Genomic DNA, 24,065 nt, shown 5'->3' with positions numbered 1-24,065 from the left:
TTCAAAAGGAACCAAGATTTTATGCCAATGCAAGTTGTGTGCAAGTTTAATCAAAGTTGATTGCAAAATGTTGCATTTATCATGTTCACAAGCCAAACATAGCAAATTTTTGCCCTTTAAGAGGCCATAACTCTGAAACCAATAAAGGGATAGCAAATTTTGACCCTTTTTTTAAATTCACATAGTTATTACATGTTAGAAATTTTTTTGCTGAAAACCATGAACAAATTAAAAACAAGGTCACTCACCTGAGTAACACATCATAACAGTGAACGCATGTTTGACCTATATATATAGTGATTTCATGGAAACAAATATTCCGGCCAATCTTCATTAAGATTGGACCAAAACTGTGGTTTCTTGAGTTTAAACAAGTACTTTCTTGGATATGACCCAATGACCTAGTTTTTGATTCCAGATGACCCATCTTCAAACTTGACCTTGATTTTATCAAGGCAATCATTCTGACAAAATTTCATGAAGATCAATTGAAAAATAAGGTCTCTATTGCATAAAAAAGTATTTTCTTTGATTTAACAGTGACCTACTTTTTGACCCCAGATGACCTATTTTCAAACTTGATCTAGATTTCATCAAGACATTCATTCTGACCACATTTCACAAGAACCAATTGAAAAAATTACAGTCTCCATCGCATACCCAAGGTTTTTCTTTGATTTGACCTAGTGACCTAGTTTCTGACCCAAGATGACCCATATTCGATCTTGACATAGATTTCTTCAAAACAAGAATTCTGACCAAATTTCATGAGATAATTCTATAATTTGACTAAATGACCTAGTTTTTGACCTAAGGTAACCCATATTCAAACTTGACCTAGATTACATCAAGGCAATCATTCCAACAAAATTTCACAAAAATTAAATCAATTGAAAAATACAGCATCTATTGCATACGCAAGGTTTTTCTTTGATTTGATCTAGTGACCTACTTTTTGACCCAAGATGAACCATTTTCAAACTCAGCCTAGATCTTATCAAGATTACTTATCTGACAAAATTTCATGAAGATCAGTTGAAAAACACAGCCTCTATCACATACACAAAGTTTTTCTTTGATTTGACTTAGTGACCTAGTTTCTGCTCCCAGATGACCCATTTTCGAACTTGCCCTAGATTCATCAAGGTAACTATTCTGACCAAAATTCCTGAAGATACAGCCTCTATCACATACACAATGTTATTCTTAGATCTGACCTAGTGACCTGGGTTTTGACCCCAGATGACCCATTTTTGAACTTGGCCTACATTTTATCAAGGTTATCATTCTGACATGTGACAGACAGACGCTGGACATCAAACGATCACAAAAACTCACCTGAGCATTGCCCAGGTGAGCTAACAATGGGTCACCAGGCTTGTTTTTGTGAAAAAATGTTTTGAAAACACCCACTGTTGCTGAAACTGATATCGATTTTTCAACATTTTCTTGATTTTTTGTTTTTTTTTTATAAATACAAACCAAAGTATGCATAAAGACAGCATAATACAGTTTATTCTTTTTACAAATGTTATCATATACTTACTTCATATCATAAGTCATATTTTGTAAACAATATCATTACAATTATGTGCACAAATAGAAAAAAAAGTCTGGTTTCATATTTACTTTTGAGAACTTTTTTCAATCAAAAATACTCTTAGTAGGAACATTTTTTTTTTTTTTTAAAAACTTTTTTCTAGAACTTTTTACCTGTTTTCATTGTCAAATAACAATGTATTGTGACAAGAGCTTGTCGAAAACGAAATGGTCCCCTTGATGCATTCAGTAATTGCGCAAGGAACAGAAATTGTATGCTCACTGTAAACAAAAGTTCTACTGTTCTGGTTCAATCTAACATTGACCTTTAACCTATTAACCTAACAAGAGATCACAGAGTGATCTTGGCGCCCACCACTGAGCCATTTTTAAATGTTTCAAATTTCAAGACTAGCTCAAGGTCAAATCTAGGTCAAATTTCATTCAGTACAAAACTGTGCATGTGGTCCAAATTTGAAAGCTGTGGCTTCAGAAATGTGAAAGTAGGTCACTAGATCAATTTCAAGGTCAAAGTTCTTTTTCGGTAGACAGAACTATGCATGTGGTTCAAATCTGATGGCTGTAGCTTGAGAAATGTGGAAGTAGGTCACTAGGTCAAAATCAATGTCAAGGTTTATTTCAGAACACAAAACTATGCATGTGGTTCAAATTTGAACCCTGTACCTTCAGAAAAGTGAAAGTAGGTCACTAGGTCAATCTCAAGATCAAAGTTCATTTCAGTACACAAAAACTATGCTTGTAGTTCAAATTTGAAGGCTGTAGTTTGAGAAATGTGAAAGTAGGTCAAAATCAAGGTCTTGTTTCATTTCAGAACACAAAACTATGCATGCGGTCCAAATATGAAGCATGTACCTTCAAAAATGTGAAAGTAGGTCACTAAGTCAATAACAAGGTCAATGTTTGTTTAGGTACACAAACCTATGCATGTGGTCCAAATTTGAAGGCTGTAGCTACAGAAATGTGAAAGAAGGTCACTAGGTCAAGATGAAGGTTAACTCATGTCAAGGTTCATCTTGCTACTCAAAACTAAACATGTGGTCACTAGGTCAAAATCAAGGTCAACTCACGTCAAGGTTCATTTGCCACTCAAAACTAAACATGTGGTCCAAATTTGAATGATATAGGTTACGGACATGAGGATTCTAAGTTTTTCCCTATATAAGTCTATATGAACCATGTGACCCCCCAGAGCGGGGCCATTTTTGACCCTAGAGGGATAATTTGAACAAACTTGGTAGAGAACCAATAGATGATGCTACATTACAAATATCAAAACCCTAGTCTTTGTGGTTTGAACAAGATTTTCAAAGTTTTTCCCTATATAAGTCTATGTAAACCATGTGACCCCAAGAGGAGCCATATTTGATCCTAGGATAATAATTAACCATCTTAGGAGAGGACCATTAGATGGTGTCATATACAAAATATCAAAGCCCTAGGCCCTGTGGTTTTGGACAATAGGTTTTTCAAAGTATTTTCCTATATATTAGTCTATATAAACCATGTGACCACCGGAGTGGGGCCATATTTGACCCCAGGGAAACTAAAAGATGCTTTTGTAAAAAAGCGCATGTCTCCCCCAATGCAAAGTCCTATAGGCAAGAAGTCAATAGGCATCAGGAGCGAAAGTCAAAGAGACACTGATGGTTGGCTGCAATAGGGATCATCTACTTGGCATGTCCAGTCATCCCGCTAAGTTTCAACACTCTTGGCCAAGTGGTTCTCAAGTCACTGTTCAGGCTCCTGTGACCTTGACCTTTGATCAAGTGACCCCAAAATATATAGGGGTCATCTGCTCTCCATGTCCAATAATCTTATTAAGTTTCAACATTCTAGGTCAAGTGGTCCTCAAGTTATTTTATGGAAATGATTTTACATGACCAGGCCCCTGTGACCTTGACCTTTAATAGACTGACCCAAAAATCAATAGGGGTCATCTACTCTGCATATTCAATCATCCTATGAAGTTTCAACATTCTGGGTCAAGTGGTTCTCAAGTTATTGATTGCAAATTGTTTTCCATGTTAGTGGTCATCTATTCTGCATGTTCAATTATCCTATGAAGTTTTAACATTCTGGATCAAGAGGTTCTCAAGTTGTTGATTGGAAATGGTTATCCATGTTCAGGCCCCTGTGACCTTGACTTTAAAGGTGTGACCCTCAAAAACAATAGGGGTCATTTACTCTGCATGACCAATCATCCTATGAAGTTTCAACATTCTGGGTCAAGTGGTTCTCAAGTTACTGATCGGAAATGGTTTTCCATGTTCAGGCCCCTGTGATCTTGACCTTTTATAGAGTGACCCCGATAGTGGTCATCTACTCTGCATGACTAATCATCTTAATATTAAGTTTCAACATTCTGGGTCAAGTGGTTCTCAAGTTATTGTCCTGAAATGGTTTTCAATGTTCAGGCCCCTGTGACCTTGACCTTTAACAGAGTGACCCCAAAATCAATAGGGGTCATTTACTTTGCATGTACAATCATCCTATGAAGTTTCAACATTCTGGGTCAAGTGGTACTCTAGTTATTGATTAGAAATGGTTTTCAATGTTCAGGCCCCTGTGACCTTGACCTTTAACAGAGTGACCTCAAAACGATAGGGGTCATCTACTCTACATGACCAATCATCCTATGAAGTTTCAACATTCTGGGTTAAGTGGTTCTCTAGTTATTGATCGGAAATGGTTTTCAATGTTCAGGCCCCTGTGACCTTGACCTTTGATGGAGTGACCCAAAAACAATAGGGGTTGTCCAGCAGCCCTACAACACTATGAAGTTTGAAGGTTCTAGATCAAATTGTTCTCCAGTTATTGATTGGAAATGAAGTGTGACGTATGGACGGACGGACGGACAGGGCAAAAACAATATGTCTCCCCCAGAGGAGGGGAGACATAATAATTTGCTCAATCTTGGTAGAGGACCATTAGGTACCAAATATCAAAGCCCTAACCCTGTGGTTCTGGACAAGAAGATCAGAAACCAGTTAACTGTTCCTGGCCAATGTGACCTTGACCTTTGACCTAATGACCTCAAAATCAATAGGGGTTATCTGCTGGTCATGACCAACCTCCCTATCAACTTTCATGACCCTAGGCCCAAGAGTTCTAGAGTTACTGCCGAGAAACCATTTTATTGTTCCTGGGCACTGTGGGCCGGTGGAATTTTACACCCCTGCCTCCCCATCAACTTTCATGTCCTAAGCCAAAGTGTTATTGAGTTATCATCCGGAAACCGTTTAACTATTCAGGGTCACTGTGACCTTGACCTTTGACATACAGACCTCAAAATCAATATGGGTCATCTGCTGGTGATGACCAACCTCCCTATTAACCTTCATGATCCTAGGCCCAAGCATTCTTGAGTTATCATCTGGAAACGAATTGGTCTACATTCCGACCGACCAACATTCTGCAAAACAATATAACCCTCCTTCTTCAAAGGGGGGCATAAAAATAAAAAAGGCAAAAAAAAGTATGGGTCACCAGACTAAATTTTATGTTAAGACAACTTGAATGCAACACCTGTTCGGAAGAAAAGTGATGCGAACCTGACCATATTGATTTCATGTATACCTGCTAGAAGTAAAAAAAAAAGTTTAAAATATTTTAATTCTTTCTATTATTGAATACTAAATAATCTGAAGCGGGATATTGTCTTATCAATACAAAGTAAATTGTCTAACATTACGGCTAAAACAAGATCAGATAGGGAAAGTAGAATGAGCTGATGTTATGCGCTTGCATCTCTTTACAATAATAAGTAAATATAATATAATGAGTGGCATTATTTAGAGCTTGTTCCCAGCTTTCTTAGCATGTATAACACTGTTAGGTTTCGGCTCACCGTTTTAAAGACATTATGCATAAAGTAAGCTAAAAGGGCCATTTTTTTATGTTATCCTGTGTCATTTTAAACAAGCCAAAAACCGAAAATGTGTTGTAAAGAAGTATGTGAAAAGAAACCAATTTTAAAGTTACCAATGTATAAATATACATATCTGGTAACATTTTGTTGATGCCATTCATTATCATATTTAATATTTTCACGGGTAGCATCTTTTCAGGAAATGTTTTCATTGTTATGCTTTTTCAGGTATTACATTTGCTGAGTTTGTGAAGATGTAAAAGCAATATCTTTGACAAATCATGTTTATATTCATTATTTATGATACCAGTGAGTATGTATCCTTACAATAGATACAAACAATTACTTCACAAAATTCTAGATAAGCTTCAGGAACTAATAATCGAAGTACACTGTTTAGTAGTGTCCGTAGATAGCATTTTTAAAGTTATAATACTGGCCAGCTAGGATTATGTAGTGAAAGTTACAGGAAGGTCATTTTTCTACAGCAACGCATAAAACAACCGTTCGTGAAGAAATTGGCTGGATAAATTTACTTGTAAATTGACAGATTCCACCGATGGAGACGGATACAAAAAATGTTACTTTCTGTTACAGTGACACAACCGCCATCATTCGGATACGTCCGTGACTACGCTAAAGGAAGTGGCTAATCGTACGGTCCAGTATGAACAGTGAAATAAACCGCAGGTGGTTATTCGTACAGCAGTTTTGTATTACATTGTACTGAAGTCATTCAACTGATATGTTTTCAACTGGTTTCTTTACTTTTCTTTAATTTTCAGTTGCACATAAACAGGAAATGATTTCGAATATAGAAAAAGGCTAACTTTATATCTGCATGCAATATTGTTGTCATCGTATGACATATATGCAATAAGTGTGAAAAATAAAAATGTCATCTACAGAAGTTCACATCATCGTTTGAATATCATGTAATATGCTTACTTTTTCTTTCATATTTTGGTTGATAAGACTGGAACTAATTATTGACAATAATAAGTCTTCTCTCTTTCTCTCTCTCTCTCTCCCACTGCAAACTAGAGACGCTGCTAAATATCTGAGCGTCACACTAAGTAAATACATGTATCTCATTTGGTCAGAATATGTTGATAACATCACATCAAAAGCAAAGAATTCACTTAGATTCATCAGAAGGGGAATAAACAAAAAAAACAAAATAAAAAACAAGAGGACAATGATGGTCCTGAATCGCTCACCTGTCCCCACATGAACTGAGTATGACGTCATTTTTTTTATTATTTGACATAGTTTTAGAGCTCATGTGACCTAGTTCTGAACTTGACCTAGATATCATCAAGGTGAACATTCTCACCAATTTTCATGAAAATCCATTGAAAAATATGGCCTCTAGAGAGGTCACAACGTTTTTCTATGTTTAGACCTAGTGACCTAGTTTTTGACCGCAGTTGACCCGGTTTCACACTTGACCTAGATATTATCAAGATAAACCTTCTGACCAAATTTCATGAAGATCCCATGCAAAATATGACCTCTAGAGAGGTCACAAAGATTTTCTATTATTTGACCTACTGACTTAGTTTTTAATGGAATGTGACCCATTTTCGAAGCTGACCTAGATATCATCAAGGTAAACATTCTGACCAATTTTCATGAAGATCCATTGAAAAATATGGCCTCTAGAGAGGTCACAAGGTTTTTCTATTTTTAGACCTACTGACCTAGTTTTTGAAGGCACGTGACCCAGTTTCAAACTTGAAATAGATATCATCAAGGTGAACATTCTGACCAACTTTCATAAAGATCCCATGAAAAATGTGACCTCTAGAGTGGTCACAAGCAAAAGTTTACGCACGCACCGACGGACGGAAGACGGACGCTGCGAGATCACAAAAGCTCACCTTGTCACTATGTGACAGGAGAGCTAAAAACATCGCTTTTCGCTATAAGCTTCATATCCATGAATTTAAAACTATAAAAATGCTTAATATTTAGGTGAACCAGCAGTGTTAGATCACAAAACAAGAGGACCATGATGGTCCTGAATCGCTCACCTCATCCCACATGACCCAGTTTTGAGTATGATGTCGTTTTTTCTATTATTTGACATAGTGACCTAGTTTTTGAGCTCATGTGACCTAGTTTTGAACTTGACCTAGATATTATCAAGATAAAAATTCTGACCAATTTTCATGAAGATCCATTGAAAAATACAGTCTCTAGAGAGGTCACAAGGTTTTTCTACTATTTGACCTATTGACCTAGTTTTCGAAGGTACGTGACCCTGTTTTTAACTGTAACTAGATATCATCAAGGTGAACATTCTCACTAATTTTCATGAAGATCTCATGAAAAATATGGCCTCAAGAGAGGTCTTAAGGTTTTTCTATTTTTATACCTACTGGCCTAGTATTTGACCGCACGTGACCAATTTCGAAACTGACCTAGATATCATCAAGGTGAACATTCAGATTAATTTTCATGCAGATCTTATGAAAAATATGACCTCTAGAGAGGTCAAAAGATTTTTCTAATTTTAGACCTACTGACCTAGTTTTTGACCACAGTTGACCCAGTTTCAAAGTTGACCTAGATATCATCAAGATGAACATTCAGACCAATTTTCATACAGATCCAATGATAAGTATGGCCTCCACAGAGGTCACAATGTCTTTTTATATTATTTGACCTACTGACCTAGTTTTTTAAGGCAAGTGACCTAGTTTCAAACTTGACTTAGATATCATCAAGGTGAACATTCTGACCAATTTTCATGAAGATCCATTGAAGGGTATGGCCTCTAGAGAGGTCACAAGGTTTTTCTATTTCAAGACCTACTGACCTAGCTTTTGATCGCAGTTGACCCAGCTTCAAACTTGACCTATATATCATCAAGATAAACAGTCAGACCAACTTTCATACAGATCCCATGAAAAATATGGCCTCTAGAGATGTCACAACGTTTTTTGATTATTTGACCTACTGACCTACTTTTTGAAGGCACGTGACCCACTTGCGAACTTGACCTAGATATCATCAAGATGAACATTCTGACAAATTTTTATGGAGATCCAGTCACAAGTATGGCCTCTAGAGAGGTCACAAGGTTTTTCTATTTTTAGACCTACTGACCTAGTTTCAGACCGCACATGACCCTGTTTTGAACTTGACCTAAATATCATCAAGATGAACATTCAGACCAACTTTCATACAGATCCCATGAAAAATATGGCCTCTCGAAAGGTCACAAGGTTTTTCTATTATTTTACCTACTGACCTAGTTTTTGATGGCACATGATCCACTTTCAAACCTGACCTAGATATCATCAAGATGAACATTCAGACCAACTTTCATACAGATCCCATGAAAAATATGGCCTCTAGAGAGGTCACAAGGATTTTCTATTATTTGACCTACTGACCTAGTTTTTGATAGCACGTGACCCACTTTCGAACTTGACCTAGATATCATCAAGGTAAACATTCTGACCAATTTTCATGAAGATCTCATGAAATATATGGCCTCTAGAGAGGTCACAAGGTTTTTCTATTTTTAGACCTACTGACCTAGTTTTTGACCGCACGTGACCCAGTTAGGAATTTGACCTAGATATCATCAAGTTGAACATTCAGACCAACTTTCATGCAGATCCTATGAAAAATATGGCCTTTAGAGAGGTCAGAAGGTTTTTCTATTATTTGACCTACTGACCTAGTTTTTGATGGCACGTGACCCAGTTTCGAATTTTAACTAGATATCATCAAGATGAAAGCTCTGACCAATTTTCACAAAGATCTAGTGAAATATATGGCATCTAGAAATGTCACAAGGTTTTTCTATTTTTAGACCTACTGACATAGTTTTTGATGGCATGTGACCCAGTTTCAAACTTGATCTAGATATCATCAAGATGAACATTCTGACCAACTTTCATAAAGATCCCACAAAAAATGTGACCTCTAGAGTGGTCACAAGCAAAAGTTTACAGACACATGGACGGACGCATGGACGACGGACACCGCACGATCACAAAAGCTCACCTTGTCACTTTGTGACAGGTGAGCTAAAAAAACTTGTATATGCAATAGTGGCTGCATTTTACATTGGATTTTCATGAAATTTGGTCAGAATAATTGTCTTGATGAATTTGGCTTTCAAAGCCTATTGCAAATAGAGAAACTGTTAGTGAACAGCATGGATCTCGACTAGACTGCGCAGATGCTCAGGCTAGTCTGGATCCAAGCTGGACGCAAATGCATTATGTTGGTTTTCTCATGGCGCAGCTCAAATGGAGCTTTCAAGAAATTTAACTTTTAAGCTATATGACTTTTGACCTCCAAATGAGACCTTTTTGATTTTTGCATGTCGTCCACTTGAGGTAAACAATTGTTTTATGAAAATCTTCCAAGTGGCTTAGACAATATGGAGCTGAAATGAAATAAAGCTATTTTGCCTCTAACCTCAAAGTGTAACCTTTGACCTGGTGACCCGAGTTGTGTGCTCTCAGTCATCCTGATGCTAATTTTATAGAAAAAATCTTCCCAACGGTTAAGATGTACAGTGAACACAAATGTAAGCAATTAACCAAGTGTAACCTTGACATTTGATCTTGTGACCTTGGTTGTAAGCACTGTCTTGGTAACAGTAACAATGATTGCCAGTTTTATGAAAATCTTCTTAACGGTTTAAATACAGAGTGGACATGACGGAAGGACAGATGGACTAATGGATAGACAGACATGCCTGAATCTAATAAAGCCCCGATATACTGAGTTTATGTATCTGGGAGAATAATAAAATTATAGAATCAGTCACCACATGCCAAGTCTTCGCAGTAAACAAGTGAACGAAATTTCAATCAATTCCAAGAAACAGTTACTGAGAAATCAGATGTCGAAAAAAAAACTTCTGGCACAGAGGCAGTTGAGCTAACAAACAATACTTACAGGTGCAGAGTCAAGATGTCCTGGTGGTGGTGGTGGCATACCCATCATGCCTGGGAACATGGGACCAGGAACTTGGGGCTGTGGCATATGATCTGAAGTTCCTGGCTGTCTTGGTGGGGCCATAGATGGAAGACTTGTTGAGTGGGAGGCTGTATGGGAACTGCGTGCACTCCTCAAATCCATACCACTATCACTCTGAAAACAAAACAAGAGGACCATGATGGTCCTGAATCCCTCACCTCTTCCCACATGACCCAGTTTTGAGTATGACGTCGTTTTTAGCTCACCTGTCACATAGTGACAAGGTGAGCTTTTCTGATCGCACAGCGTCCGTCGTCCAAGCGTAAACTTCTGCTTGTGACCACTCTAGAGGTCACATTTTTCATGGGATCTTTATGAAAGTTGGTCAGAATGTTCATTTTGATGATATCTAGGTCAAGTTTGAAACTGGGTCATGTGCAGTCTAAAACTAGGTCAGTAGGTCTAAAAATAGAAAAACCTTGTGACCTCTCTAGAGGCCATAATTTTCAATGGATCTTCATGAAAATTGGTGAGAATGTTTATCTTGATGATATCTAGGTCAAGTTCGAAACTGGGTCAACTGCAATCAAAAACTAGGTCAGTAGGTCAAATAATAAAAAATCCTTGTGACCTCTCTAGAGGTCATATTTTTCAAGGGATCTGCATGAAAATTGGTCAGAATATTCATCTTGATGATATCTAGGTCAAGTTTGAAACTAGGTTAACTGCGGTCAAAAACTAGGTCAGTAGGTCAAGTAATAGAAAATCCTTGTGACCTCTCTAGAGGTCATATTTTTCATGGGATCTGCATGAAAATTGGTCAGAATGTTTATCTTGATGATATCTATGTCAAGTTCGAAACTGGGTCACATCCGGTCCAAAACTAGGTCAGTAGGTCAAATAATAGAAAAACCTTGTGACCTTTCTAGAGGCCACATTTTTCAAGGGATCTTTTTGAAAGTTGGTCTGAATGTTCATCTTGATGATATCTAGGTCAAGTTCGAAATTGGATTACATGTGGTCCAAAACTAGGTCAGTAGGTCTAAAAATAGAAAAACCTTGTGACCTTTCTAAAGGCCATACTTTTCAATGGATCTTCATGAAAGTTAGTCAGAATGTTCAACTTGATGATATCTAGGTCAAGTTCGAAACTGGGTCATATTCCATCAAAAACTAGGTCAGTAGGTCAAATAATAAAAAAACCTTGTGACCTCTCTAGAGGCCATATTTTTCATGGGATCTGTATGAAAGTTGGTCTGAATGTTTATCTTGATGATATCTAGGTTAAGTTCGAAACTGAGTCAGCTGTGGTCCAAAACTAGGTCAGTAGGTCTAAAAATAGAAAAACCTTCTGATCTTTTTAAAGGCCATACTTTTCAATGGATCTTCATGAAAGTTAGTCAGAATGTTCAACTTGATGATATCTAGATCAAATTCGAAACTGGGTCACATTCCATCAAAAACTAGGTCAGTAGGTCAAATAATAAAAAAACCTTGTGACCTCTCTAGAGGCCATATTTTTCATGGGATCTGTATGAAAGTTGGTCTGAATGTTTATCTTGATGATATCTAGGTCAAGTTCGAAACTGAGTCAACTGTGGTCAAAAACTAGGTTAGTAGGTCTAAGAATAGAAAAACATTTTGACCTCTCTAGAGGCCGTATTTTTCAATGGATCTTCATGAAAATAGGTCTGAATGTTCACCTTGATGATATCTAGGTGAAGTTTGAAACTGGGTCACGTGCGATCAATGCTAGGTCAGTAGATATTGAAACAGAATCAAAGGCCTGAAGGGCCTGAGAGTTGGCTAATGATTGATGTACTGGTAGTATAGTCTACCAGTTTCAGTTTGTTTTTAGTTTTTTTTTCCCAACTGAACAGAGATTTTGTTACAATAGATGAAATTAACATTCAATCGATGCCTAGTAAAACTTTGATTGACATTATACAAGTATTTATACCCAATATATTTCTCTAAAACTGAAGAGTGGTTTGCAAAAATAAAAATGTTGAAAGTACAAACTATAATTTTACAGCTGACACTAAGATACTGCCCATGACTATATATATTTTTCCAGTAAACATTTGCCTCCGGCATTACCAAAACAGGCAATTATCGGCTGGTATATATTCGCACATGATTAAATTTGAATATGACAATTCATATATTGAAATTCATAAGTTATAGTGTAACCGGCTCATATTTGTTTCTTTAATATTATGACTGTTCTTACTCATTTGGGGAATTAACACATACAACTCGCTTTCTGTGTTCTACTATTTATTTTCGATCATTAATTTCAATATCCATGTCAATCATTTGTAACTTTGCATTTATTCACTAATATTCTTCCATCAACCTTCAAACTTTACTTCCTTCTATCACTACCTCTTTTCTCTAACTAACTTCCAACTCCCTTCTTTCATTCATTCCTCAGCCCCTAAGATTTTCATGTATGAACACACCCTTTTACAAATATTATCCAATAGATATGTAGATTCCCATATCAATCATAATTAATTATTCTCATCCCAATATGGTTTCTGCTACTAGAACTCCCAGACTCAAAGAACTTGATAAGTAGGTGTTACTTTCTTTGAACCTTAATCAGGCATAATTATCCTCAATAGCTGGTCCAGTATTGTAGACATAGATTATATGCATCTATTTGTAACACCTGTATGGAACCCACATTCAAAGACTTATCAATTACTATCAGCCTGAAGCTAATGCTTTATAACTAATTACCTTTACATAAATCTCATTGTGATTGTCTAAATGTTAAATGTATCTTGAATATTTATTTTAAACATTATATATAATATAAAAAATTACATCATAAACATCACCCTGTCACAATAGCGCGGATTATCAGATACAATTTGTAACGGATGGACAAAAGAACTGTTCAGATATTTTACAAATAGCTGGCCTGGCGATAACATTGTCACACGCTAGGTATTGTTCAATCAGAATTATAAGTGATGTGAAATTAAAGTATACTTACTTTTGCATTTAAAGATATGCAAATGTTGCTGAGTGTCAATATTTAGTGTCATGAATGTTTACACTGACAGGAAAATTGTGCATTCGAAACTAAGGGAAGTTATTCGGACTAGCTACCAATTTCGAAAAAGATAACCGATATTAATAAATGTAGTTCTTTTTTAGTTAAAACCATCATTTATTCTATTTCAGACCTGTAAACCCCTTCAAAACCATGTCAGTAGTCCCCAAGTCCATGCACTTTCAATTATCCATTTTGATTCATGTAGACAGACAGTCCCAGTGGGGGAGGGGTGTTGCTTCAGGCTTTGAACTGCAGTCAGATTTTGAAATGGGCATTGCGGCAGGTGGTAAAAGGGCAAATGTGTCAAACTGTAAAGTGGCAATATGGGGGGAGGGTATGGGAGAATACCCCCTCCTGCATGTAGGGTTTGGGGTATCACCACAAGAAAATGTTTAAAATGTAGACCCTTGATACAGCCTTTGGTGCGATTTCTAACTGAAAATTTTATGTTTCACTTTCTTAATATAACCTAGATTCTTTTAAGTTTTACAATATCCAATGTATGAATGACTGTCACTTCATATTTTTACTTTCAGGTCATGCCTCTGGACTAGAATATAAGTCTGATATAGATTCTATGTATGTGTTATAAAAATAAATTTTAGAATCATTTCTGTTACAATAATATTTATCATGTCTGTTACTTGAATGTTAAAATTTGATAACACAGCTCGATATTTACCCAAAAGATTATATTTGGATACGATTATACTCTTCTTTATACCGCCAAAATCTCCAATGTCAACAATATGTTTTACAAATTGTGATGACACGAAGACAGTTTAGCAGCAATTGGCAGTATCTGACATTGAAGTTTACGGTGATATTACCGCTTATTTAAATCATTTCATAAAAAGAATTGTTTCGTTTCGTCAAAGCAGTGTAACATAGACGATCTATTTTCAATTTCAAAAACTACAAGAAAATACAATTTAATGTTTCGCCGATTTGTTTATTTCTCGAAAAATAAGAAATAAAATCATTTTTAAAATCAGTAGTAATTAAAAAAAAACCAGTAAGAGCTTCTTTTCCCGATAATTTATCCGCTTACTGACTGCAAAATTCAACCCATGTGTCATCATGAAACGCAGAAAGGGTGACGGTTTCATTTTTTTGCGACCTGAATCGTAAGCAAATTATCTGAACCAGTCAAAATTCCAGAAAGGTTACGATTTAGAACGAAGTTGTATGTAGGCGTTTGCATTTTTCGCCACTCATGATTTTGCATCGTGATCTGGTCGATCTTCGTAGTATTTTCTCGGTGAACCGAAGTTCGTATTTTCAAGCGCAAAGTTGTAGAAGCGTTGTTATAAGCAGGTCACGTGTGTTCGCCAACAAGTGCCCAGAATGTAATTAGGATTCATCCGCGAAGTCTCGCGGAAGATTTAACTTACTGCACATATCTAATATTCGGGCCATTTAAAATAAAGCTGTCATAATTTAATTTCACCGATGTGGTAAACACTTTGATAAGAGACATTCCAATGCTTTCAGAGGTACCCGACTCAATAAAATACTAGCAGTATGTTCTGGAACTATATTTTGTCTTTCGCTGGATGTTACGCAAGCTAGGTAAGCCTGCGCAATTCGTGAAATATGTTATTTGCGCAATGATTTTAAAGATTATTTTTTGAAACGGACAGGGTAACAAATGGGTAATTTGGCTAATAAGTTAGTATGCAGTTTTTATTTGAATTTTTGAATATCATAATTGCTATTTTGTGACAAAAGGGCATAAAATTAGTCACCATAATCTAATGCACAAATGTATTACCAAATCCCGCAGAATCGTTATGCATGTTTATGCTTAATGAGTTACCGCGTAAGAAAATACGTGGCTTTATTAGAGTATTACACAATTACACTTCATAAATATGACAGATTACATCGTATATTGGTCATAGCAAATGGGATTGACATAACTGAACTTCATCCGATCAATGAACTCTTTGAAATTAGAGACAATCTAATGGAACTACATCTATTCGCTGTGTTGTGAGGCCATTTAATGAGAATGAGAAATTGGGCGATAGCAAGAACTCGTCAAACGCTTTCAGCGTCTAGCCGACTCAAAACCCTTGTGACCTCTCTAGAGGCCATAGTTTTCATGAGATCTTCATGAAAATTGTTGAGAATGTTCACCTTGATGATATCTAGGTCAAGTTCAAAACTGGGTCACCTGCCTTCAAAAACTATGTTGTTAGGTCAAATAATAGAAAAACCTTGTGACTTCTCTATAGGCCACATTTTTGAATGGATCTTCATGAAAATTGGTCAGAATGTTAAACTTGATGATATCTAGGTCAGCTTCGAAACTGGGTCACATGACATCAAAAACTAGGTCAGTAGGTCAAATAATAAAAAACCTTGTGACCTCTCTAGAGGCCATAAATTTTCATGGGATCTGTATGAAAGTTGGTCTGAATTTTTATCTTGATGATATCTAGGTCAAGTTCAAAACTGGGTCACATGAGTTCAAAAACTAGGTCACTATGTCAAATAGTAGAAAAAACGAGGTCATACTCAGTTCAAAACTGAGACATGTGGGAACAGGGGAGCGATTCAGGACCATCATGGTCCTCTTGTTTCTATTATTTGACACAGTGACCTAGTTTTATAGCTTATGTGACCCAGTTTTGAACTTGACCTAGACATTATCAAGATAAAAATTCTGACCTATTTTCATGAAGTTCCATTGAAAAATATGGTCTCTACAGTCTTAGAGAGGTCACAAGGTTTTTCTATTATTTGACCTACTGATCTAGTTTTCGAAGGTACGTGACCCTGTTTTGAACTTTACCTAGATATCATCAAGGTGAACATTCTCACTAATTTTCATGAAGATCTCATGAAAAATATGGCCTCTAGAGAGGTCACAAGGTTTATCTATTTTCATATCTACTGGCCTAGTTTTTGACCGCACGTGACCCAGTTTCGAAACTGACCTAGATATCATCAAGGTGAACATTCAGATCAATTTTCATGAAGCTCCATTGAAAATATGGCCTCTACAGAGGTCAAAAGATTTTTCTAATTTTAGACCAACTGACCTAGTTTTTGTCCGCAGTTGACCCAGTTTCAAACTTAACCTAGATATCATCAAGATGAACATTCAGACCAATTTTCATACAGATCCCATGAAAGTATGGCCTCTACAGAGGTCACAAGGTTTTTTTTTATTATTTGACCTACTAACCTAGTTTTTAAGGCACGTGACCCAGTTTCAAACTTGACCTAGATATCATCAAGGTGAACATTCTCACCAATTTTTATGATCCATTGAAGGGTATGGCCTCTCGAGAGGTCACAATGTTTTTCTATTTCAAAACCTAGTGACCTACTTTTTGATCGCAGTTGACCCAGTTTCAAACTTGACCTATATATCATCAAGATAAACATTCAGACTAACTTTCATACAGGTCTCATGAAAAATATGGCCCCTAGAGAGGTCACAACGTTTTTTAATTATTTGACCTACTGACCTACTTTTTGAAGGTACTTGACCCACTTGCGAACTTGACCTAGATATCATCAAGATGAACATTCTGACAAATTTTTATGGAGATCCATTCACAAGTATGGCCTCTAGAGAGGTCACAAGGTCTTTCTATTTTTAGACCTACTGACCTAGTTTAAGACCACACATGATCATCAAGATAAACATTCAGACCAACTTTCATACAGATCCCATGAAAAATATGGCCTTTAGAGAGGTCTCAAGGTTTTTCTATTATTTTACCTACTGACCTAGTTTTTGAAGGCACATGACCCACTTTCAAACCTGACCTAGATATCATCAAGATGAACATTCAGACCAACTTTCATACAGATCCCATGAAAAATATGGCCTCTAGAGAGGTCACAAGGTTTTTCTATTATTTGATCTACTGACCTAGTTTTTGACAGAATGTGACCCACTTTCGAACTTCACCTAGATATCTTCAAGGTAAACATTCTGACCAATTTTCATGAAGATCTCATGAAATATATGGCCTCTAGAGAGGTCACAAGGTTTTTCTATTTTTAGACCTACTGACCAAGTTCTTGACCGCACGTGACCCAGTTATGAACTTGTCCTACATATCATCAAGTTGAACATTCAGACCAATTTTCATACAGATCCCATGAAAAATATGGCCTTTAGAGAGATCGGAAGGTTTTTCTATTATTTGACCTACTGACCTAGTTTTTGATGGCACGTGACCCAGTTTCGAACTAAACCTAGATATCATCAAGGTGAACATTCTGACCAAATTTCATAAAGATTCCACAAAAAATGTGACCTCTAGAGTGGTCACAAGCAAAAGTTTATGGACGCATGGACGCATGCACGGAAGACGGACGCTGCATGATCACAAAAGCTCAACTTGTCACTTTGTGACCGGTGAGCTAAAAAAAACTTAAAAACTAAAAAAAAAGGACAGATGGACTAATGGATAGACAGACATGCCTGAATCTAATAAAGCCCCCATATACTGAGTTCATGTATCTGGGAGAATAATAAAATTATAGAATCCGTCACCACATGCCAAGTCTTCACAGTAAACAAGTGAACGACATTTCAATCAATTCCAAGAAACAGTTACTGAGAAATCAGATGTCGAAAAAAAAACTTCTGGCACAGAGGCAGTTGACCTAACAAACAATACTTACAGGTGCAGAGTCAAGATGTCCTGGTGGTGGTGGTGGCATACCCATCATGCCTGGGAACATGGGACCAGGAACTTGGGGCTGTGGCATATGATCTGAAGTTCCTGGCTGTCTGGGTGGGGCCATAGATGGAAGACTTGTTGAGTGGGAGGCTGTATGGGAACTGCGTGCACTCCTCAAATCCATACCACTATCACTCTGAAAACAAAACAAGAGGACCATGATAGTCCTGAATCCCTCACCTCTTCCCACATGACCCAGTTTAGAGTATGACATCGTTTTTAGCTCACCTGTCACATAGTGACAAGGTGAGCTTTTGTGATTACGCAGCGTCCGTCGTCCGTGTCCAAACTTCTGCTTGTGATCACTCTAGAGGTCACATTTTTTATGGGATCTTCATGAAAGTTGGTCAGAATGTTCATCTTGATGATATCTAGGTCAAGTTCAAAACTGGGTAACGTGCCTTCAAAAACTATGTTGTTAGGTCAAATAATAGAAAACCTTGTGACCTCTCTATAGGCCACATTTTTGAATGGATCTTCATGAAAATTGGTCAGAATGTTCAACTTGATGATATCTAGGTCAGTTTCGAAACTGCGTCACATGACATCAAAAACTAGGTCAGTAGGTTAAATAATAAAAAAATCTTGTGACCTCTCTAGAGGCCATACTTTTCATGGGATCTGTATGAAAGTTGGTCTGAATTTTTATCTTGATGATATCTAGGTCAAGTTCAAAACTGGGTCACATGAGTTCAAAAACTAGGTCACTATGTCAAATAGTAGAAAAAACGAGGTCATACTCAGTTCAAAACTGGGTCATGTGGGAACAGGGGAGCGATTCAGGACCATCATGGTCCTCTTGTTTCTATTATTTGACACAGTGACCTAGTTTTTTAGCTTATGTGACCCAGTTTTGAACTTGACCTAGATATTATCAAGATAAAAATTCTGACCAATTTTCATGAAGATCCATTGAAAAATATGGTCTCTAGAGAGGTCACAAGGTTTTTCTATTATTTGACCTATTGACCTAGTTTTGGAAGGTACGTGACCCTGTTTTGAACTTTACCTAGATATCATCAAGGTGTACATTCTCAATAATTTTCATGAAGATCTCATGAAAAATATGGCCTCAAGAGAGGTCACAAGGTTTATCTATTTTTATATCTACTGGCCTAGTTTTTGACCGCACGTGACCCAGTTTCGAAACTGACCTAGATATCATTAAGGTGAACATTCAGGTCCTCTTGTTTCTATTATTTGACATAGTGACCTAGTTCTTTAGCTCATGTGACCCAGTTTTTAACCTTACCTAGATATTATCAAGATAAAAATTCTGACCAATTTTCATGAAGATCCATTGGAAAATATGGTCTCTAGAGAGGTCACAAGGTTTTTCTATTATTTGACCTACTGACCTAGTTTTTGACAGCATGTAACCCACTTTCGAACTTGACCTAGATATCATCAAGGTTAACATTCTGACCAATTTTCATGAAGATCTCATGAAAAATATGGCCTCTAGAGAGGTCACAAGGTTTTTCTATTTTTAGACCTACTGACCAAGTTTTTGACCGCACGTGACCCAGTTATGAACTTTTCCTAGATATCATCAAGTTGAACATTCAGACCAATTTTCATACAGATCCCATGAAAAATATGGCCTTTAGAGAGATCGGAAGGTTTTTCTATTATTTGACCTACTGACCTAGTTTTTGACGGCACGTGACCCAGTTTCAAACTTTACCTAGATATCATCAAGGTGAACGCTCTGACCAATTTTCATGAAGGTCTTATGAAATACAATGGCCTCTAGAGAGGTCACAAGGTTTTCCTATTTTTAGACCTACTGACCTAGTTTTTGAAGGCACGTGACCCAGTTTCGCCTCTGACCTAGATATCATCAAAGTGAACATTCTAACCAATTTTCATGAAGATCTTGTGAAATATATGGCCTCTAGAGAGGTCACAAGGTTTTTCTATTTTTAGACCTACTGACCTAGTTTTTAATGACACGTGACCCAGTTTCGAACTTGATCTAGATATCATCAAGATGAACATTCTGACCAACTTTCATAAAGATCCCACAAAAAATGTGACCTCTAGAGTGGTCAGAAGCAAAAGTTTATGGGCGCATGGACGCATGCACGGACGACGGACGCCGCACGATCACAAAAGCTCAACTTGTCACTTTGTGACCGGTGAGCTAAAAAAAACTTGTGTATGCAATAGTGGCTGCATTTTACATTGGATTTTCATGAAATTTGGTCAGAATAGTTGTCTTGATGAATTCGGCTTTCAAAGCCTATTGCAAATAGAGAAACTGTTAGTGAACAGCATGGACCTTGACTAGACTGCGCATATGCTCAGGCTAGTCTGGATCCATGCTGGACGCAAATGCGTTATGTTGGTTTTCTCATGGCGCAGCTCAAATGGAGCTTTCAAGAAATTTAACTTTTAAGCTATATGACTTTTGACCTCCAAATGAGACCTTTTTGATTTTTGCATGTCGTCCACTTGAGGTAAACAATTGTTTTATGAAAATCTTCCAAGTGGCTTAGACAATATGGAGCTGAAATGAAATAAAGCTATTTTGCCTCTGACCTCAAAGTGTAACCTTTGACCTAGTGACCTGGGTTGTGTGCTCTCAGTCATCCTGATGCTAATTTTATAGAAAAAATCTTCCCAACGGTTAAGATGTACAGTGAACACAAATGTAAGCAATTAACCAAGTGTAACCTTGACATTTGATCTTGTGAGACAGTGCGTCTTGGTAACAGTAACAATGATTGCCAGTTTTATGAAAATCTTCTTAACGGTTTAAATACAGAGTGGACATGATGGAAGGACAGATGGACTAATGGATAGACAGACATGCCTGAATCTAATAAAGCCCCCATATACTGAGTTCATGTATCTGGGAGAATAATAAAATTATAGAATCCGTCACCACATGCCAAGTCTTCACAGTAAACAAGTGAACGAAATTTCAATCAATTCCAAGAAACAGTTACTGAGAAATCAGATGTCGAAAAAATACTTCTGGCACAGAGGCAGTTGAGCTAACAAACAATACTTACAGGTGCAGGGTCAAGATGTCCTGGTGGTGGTGGTGGCATACCCATCATGCCTGGGAACATGGGACCAGGAACTTGGGGCTGTGGCATATGATCTGAAGTTACTGGCTGTCCGGGTGGGGCCACAGATGGAAGACTTGTTGAGTGGGAGTCTGTATTGGAACTGCGTGCACTCCTCAAATTCATACCCCGATCACTCTGAAAACAAAACAAGAGGACCATGATGGTCCTGAATCCCTCACCTCTTCCCACACGACCCAGTTTAGAGTATGACATCGTTTTTAGCTCACCTGTCACATAGTGACAAGGTGAGCTTTTGTGATCGCGCAGCGTCCATCGTCTGTGCGCAAACTTCTGCTTGTGACCACTCTACAGGTCACATTTTTTATGGGATCTTTATGAAAGTTGGTCAGAATGTTCATCTTGATGATATCTAGGTCAAGTTCAAAACTGGGTCACGTGCCTTCAAAACCTATGTTGTTAGGTCAAATAATAGAAAACCTTGTGACCTCTCTATAGGCCACATTTTTGAATGGATCTTCATGAAAATTGGTCAGAATGTTCAACTTGATGATATCTAGGTCAGTTTCGAAACTGAGTCACGTGACATCAAAAACTAGTCAGGTCAAATAATAAAAAAAACTTGTGACCTCTCTAGAGGCCATATTTTTCATGGGATCTGTATGAAAGTTGGTCTGAATTTTTATCTTGATGATATCTAGGTCAAGTTCAAAACTGGGTCACATGAGTTCAAAAACTAGGTCACTATGTCAAATAGTAGAAAAAACGAGGTCATACTCAGTTCAAAACTGGGTCATGTGGGAACAGGGGAGCGATTCAGGACCATAATGGTCCTCTTGTTTCTATTATTTGACATAGTGACCTAGTTCTTTAGCTCATGTGACCCAGTTTTTAACCTGACCTAGATATTATCAAGATAAAAATTCTGACCAATTTTCATGAAGATCCATTGAAAAATATGGTCTCTAGAGAAGTCACAAGGTTTTTCTATTATTTCACCTATTGACGTAGTTTTCAAAGGTATGTGACCCTGTTTTGAACTTTACCTAGATATCATCAAGGTGAACATTCTCACTAATTTTCATGAACATCTCATGAAAAATGTGGCCTCTAGAGAGGTCACAAGGTTTTTCTATTTTTATATCTACTGGCCTAGTTTTTGACCGCACGTGACCCAGTTTCGAAACTGACCTAGATATCATCAAGGTGAACATTCAGATCAATTTTCATGAAGATCCATTGAAAAATATGGCCTCTAGAGAGGTCAAAAGATTTTTCTAATTTTAACCTGCTGACCTAGTTTTTGACCGCAGTTGACCCAGTTTCAAACTAGACTTAGATATCATCAAGATGAACATTCAGACCAATTTTCATACAGATCCCATGAAAAGTATGGCCTCTACAGAGGTCAAAATGTTTTTTTTTTATTTGACCTACTAACCTAGTTATTTAAGACACTTGACCCAGTTTCAAATATGACCTTAATATCCCATGAAAAATATGGCCTCTAGAGAGGTCACAATGTTTTTTAATGAATTGACCTACTGGCCTACTTTTTGAAGGCTCTTGACCCACTTGCGAACTTGACCTAGATATCATCAAGATGAACATTCTGACAAATTTTTATGGAGATCCATTCATAAGTATGGCCTCTAGAGTGGTCACAAGGTTTTTCTATTTTTAGACCTACTGACCTAGTTTAAGACCACACATGACCCTGTTTCGAACTTGACCAAGATATCATCAAGATAAACAATCAGACCAACTGTCATACAGATCCCATGAAAAATATGGCCTTTGGAGAGGTCACAAGGTTTTTCTATTATTTTACCTACTGACCTAGTTTTTGAAAGCACATGACCCACTTTCAAACCTGACCTAGATATCATCAAGATGAACATTCAGACCAACTTTCATACAGATCCCATGAAAAATACGGCCTCTAGAGAGGTCACAAGGTTTTTCTATTATTTGACCTACTGACCTAGTTTGTCAAAGCACGTGACCCACTTTCGAACTTGACCTAGATATCATCAAGGTAAACATTCTGACCAATTTTCATGAAGATCTCATGAAATATATGGCCTCTAGAGTGGTCACAAGGTTTTTCTATTTTCAGACCTACTGACCTAGTTTTTAACCGCACATGACCCAGTTATGAATATGTCCTAGATATCATCAAGATGATTATTCTGACCAACTTTCATACAGATCCCATGAAAAATACGGCCTTTAGAGAGGTCAGAAGGTTTTTCTATTATTTGGCCTACTCACCTAGTTTTTGATGGCACGTGACCCAGTTTCGAATTTTACCTAGATATCATCAAGGTGAACACTCTGACCAATTTTCATGAAGATCTTGTGAAATACAATGGCCTCTAGAGAGGTCACAAGGTTTTTCTATTTTTAGACCTACTGACCTAGTTTTTGATGGCACGTGACCCAGTTTCGAACTTGATCTAGATATCATCAAGATGAACCTTCTGACCAACTTTCATAAAGATCCCACAAAAAATGTGACCACTAGAGCGATCACAAGCAAAAGTTTACGGACGCACGCATGGACAACGGACGCCGCACGATCACAAAAGCTTACCTTGTCACTTTGTGACCGGTGAGCTAAAAAAAAATTGTGTATGCAATAGTGGCTGCATTTTACATTGGATTTTCATGAAATTTGGTCAGAATAATTGTCTTGATGAATTTGGCTTTCAAAGCCTATTGCAAATAGAGAAACTGTTAGTGAACAGCATGGATCTTGACCAGACTGCGCAGATGCTTCCATGCTGGACGCAAATGCATTATGTTGGTTTTCTCATGGCACAGCTCAAATGAAGCTTTCAAGAAATTTAACTTTTAAGCTATAT

At 37.2% G+C, this 24,065-nt stretch overlaps 1 protein-coding gene across 5 annotated transcripts in view; it reads right to left on the bottom strand.

Annotated features, from left to right (window-relative positions):
• LOC123561423 (basic salivary proline-rich protein 3-like) overlaps window positions 1-24,065 on the bottom strand; it is a 244,315-nt gene that overhangs the window by 103,607 nt on the left and 116,643 nt on the right. For 4 of the 5 annotated variants that reach the window (XM_053553186.1, XM_053553185.1, XM_053553187.1 and 1 more), the window contains exons 6-8: window positions 21,181-21,375; window positions 18,102-18,296; window positions 10,358-10,552 (exon numbers count right to left, since the gene is read on the bottom strand). In XM_053553186.1, coding sequence (XP_053409161.1) covers window positions 10,358-10,552; window positions 18,102-18,296; window positions 21,181-21,375 — 585 coding nt within the window. The remainder of the gene's footprint in view (window positions 1-10,357; window positions 10,553-18,101; window positions 18,297-21,180; window positions 21,376-24,065) is intronic. The other variant, XM_053553189.1, reaches the window with a different exon arrangement.

Source organism: Mercenaria mercenaria, chromosome 10 (genome assembly GCF_021730395.1).
Source record: "Mercenaria mercenaria strain notata chromosome 10, MADL_Memer_1, whole genome shotgun sequence".
NCBI lineage: Eukaryota > Metazoa > Mollusca > Bivalvia > Venerida > Veneridae > Mercenaria > Mercenaria mercenaria.
Note: the sequence above shows the minus strand (reverse complement) of the source record. Positions and strands in the feature narration are given on the sequence as shown.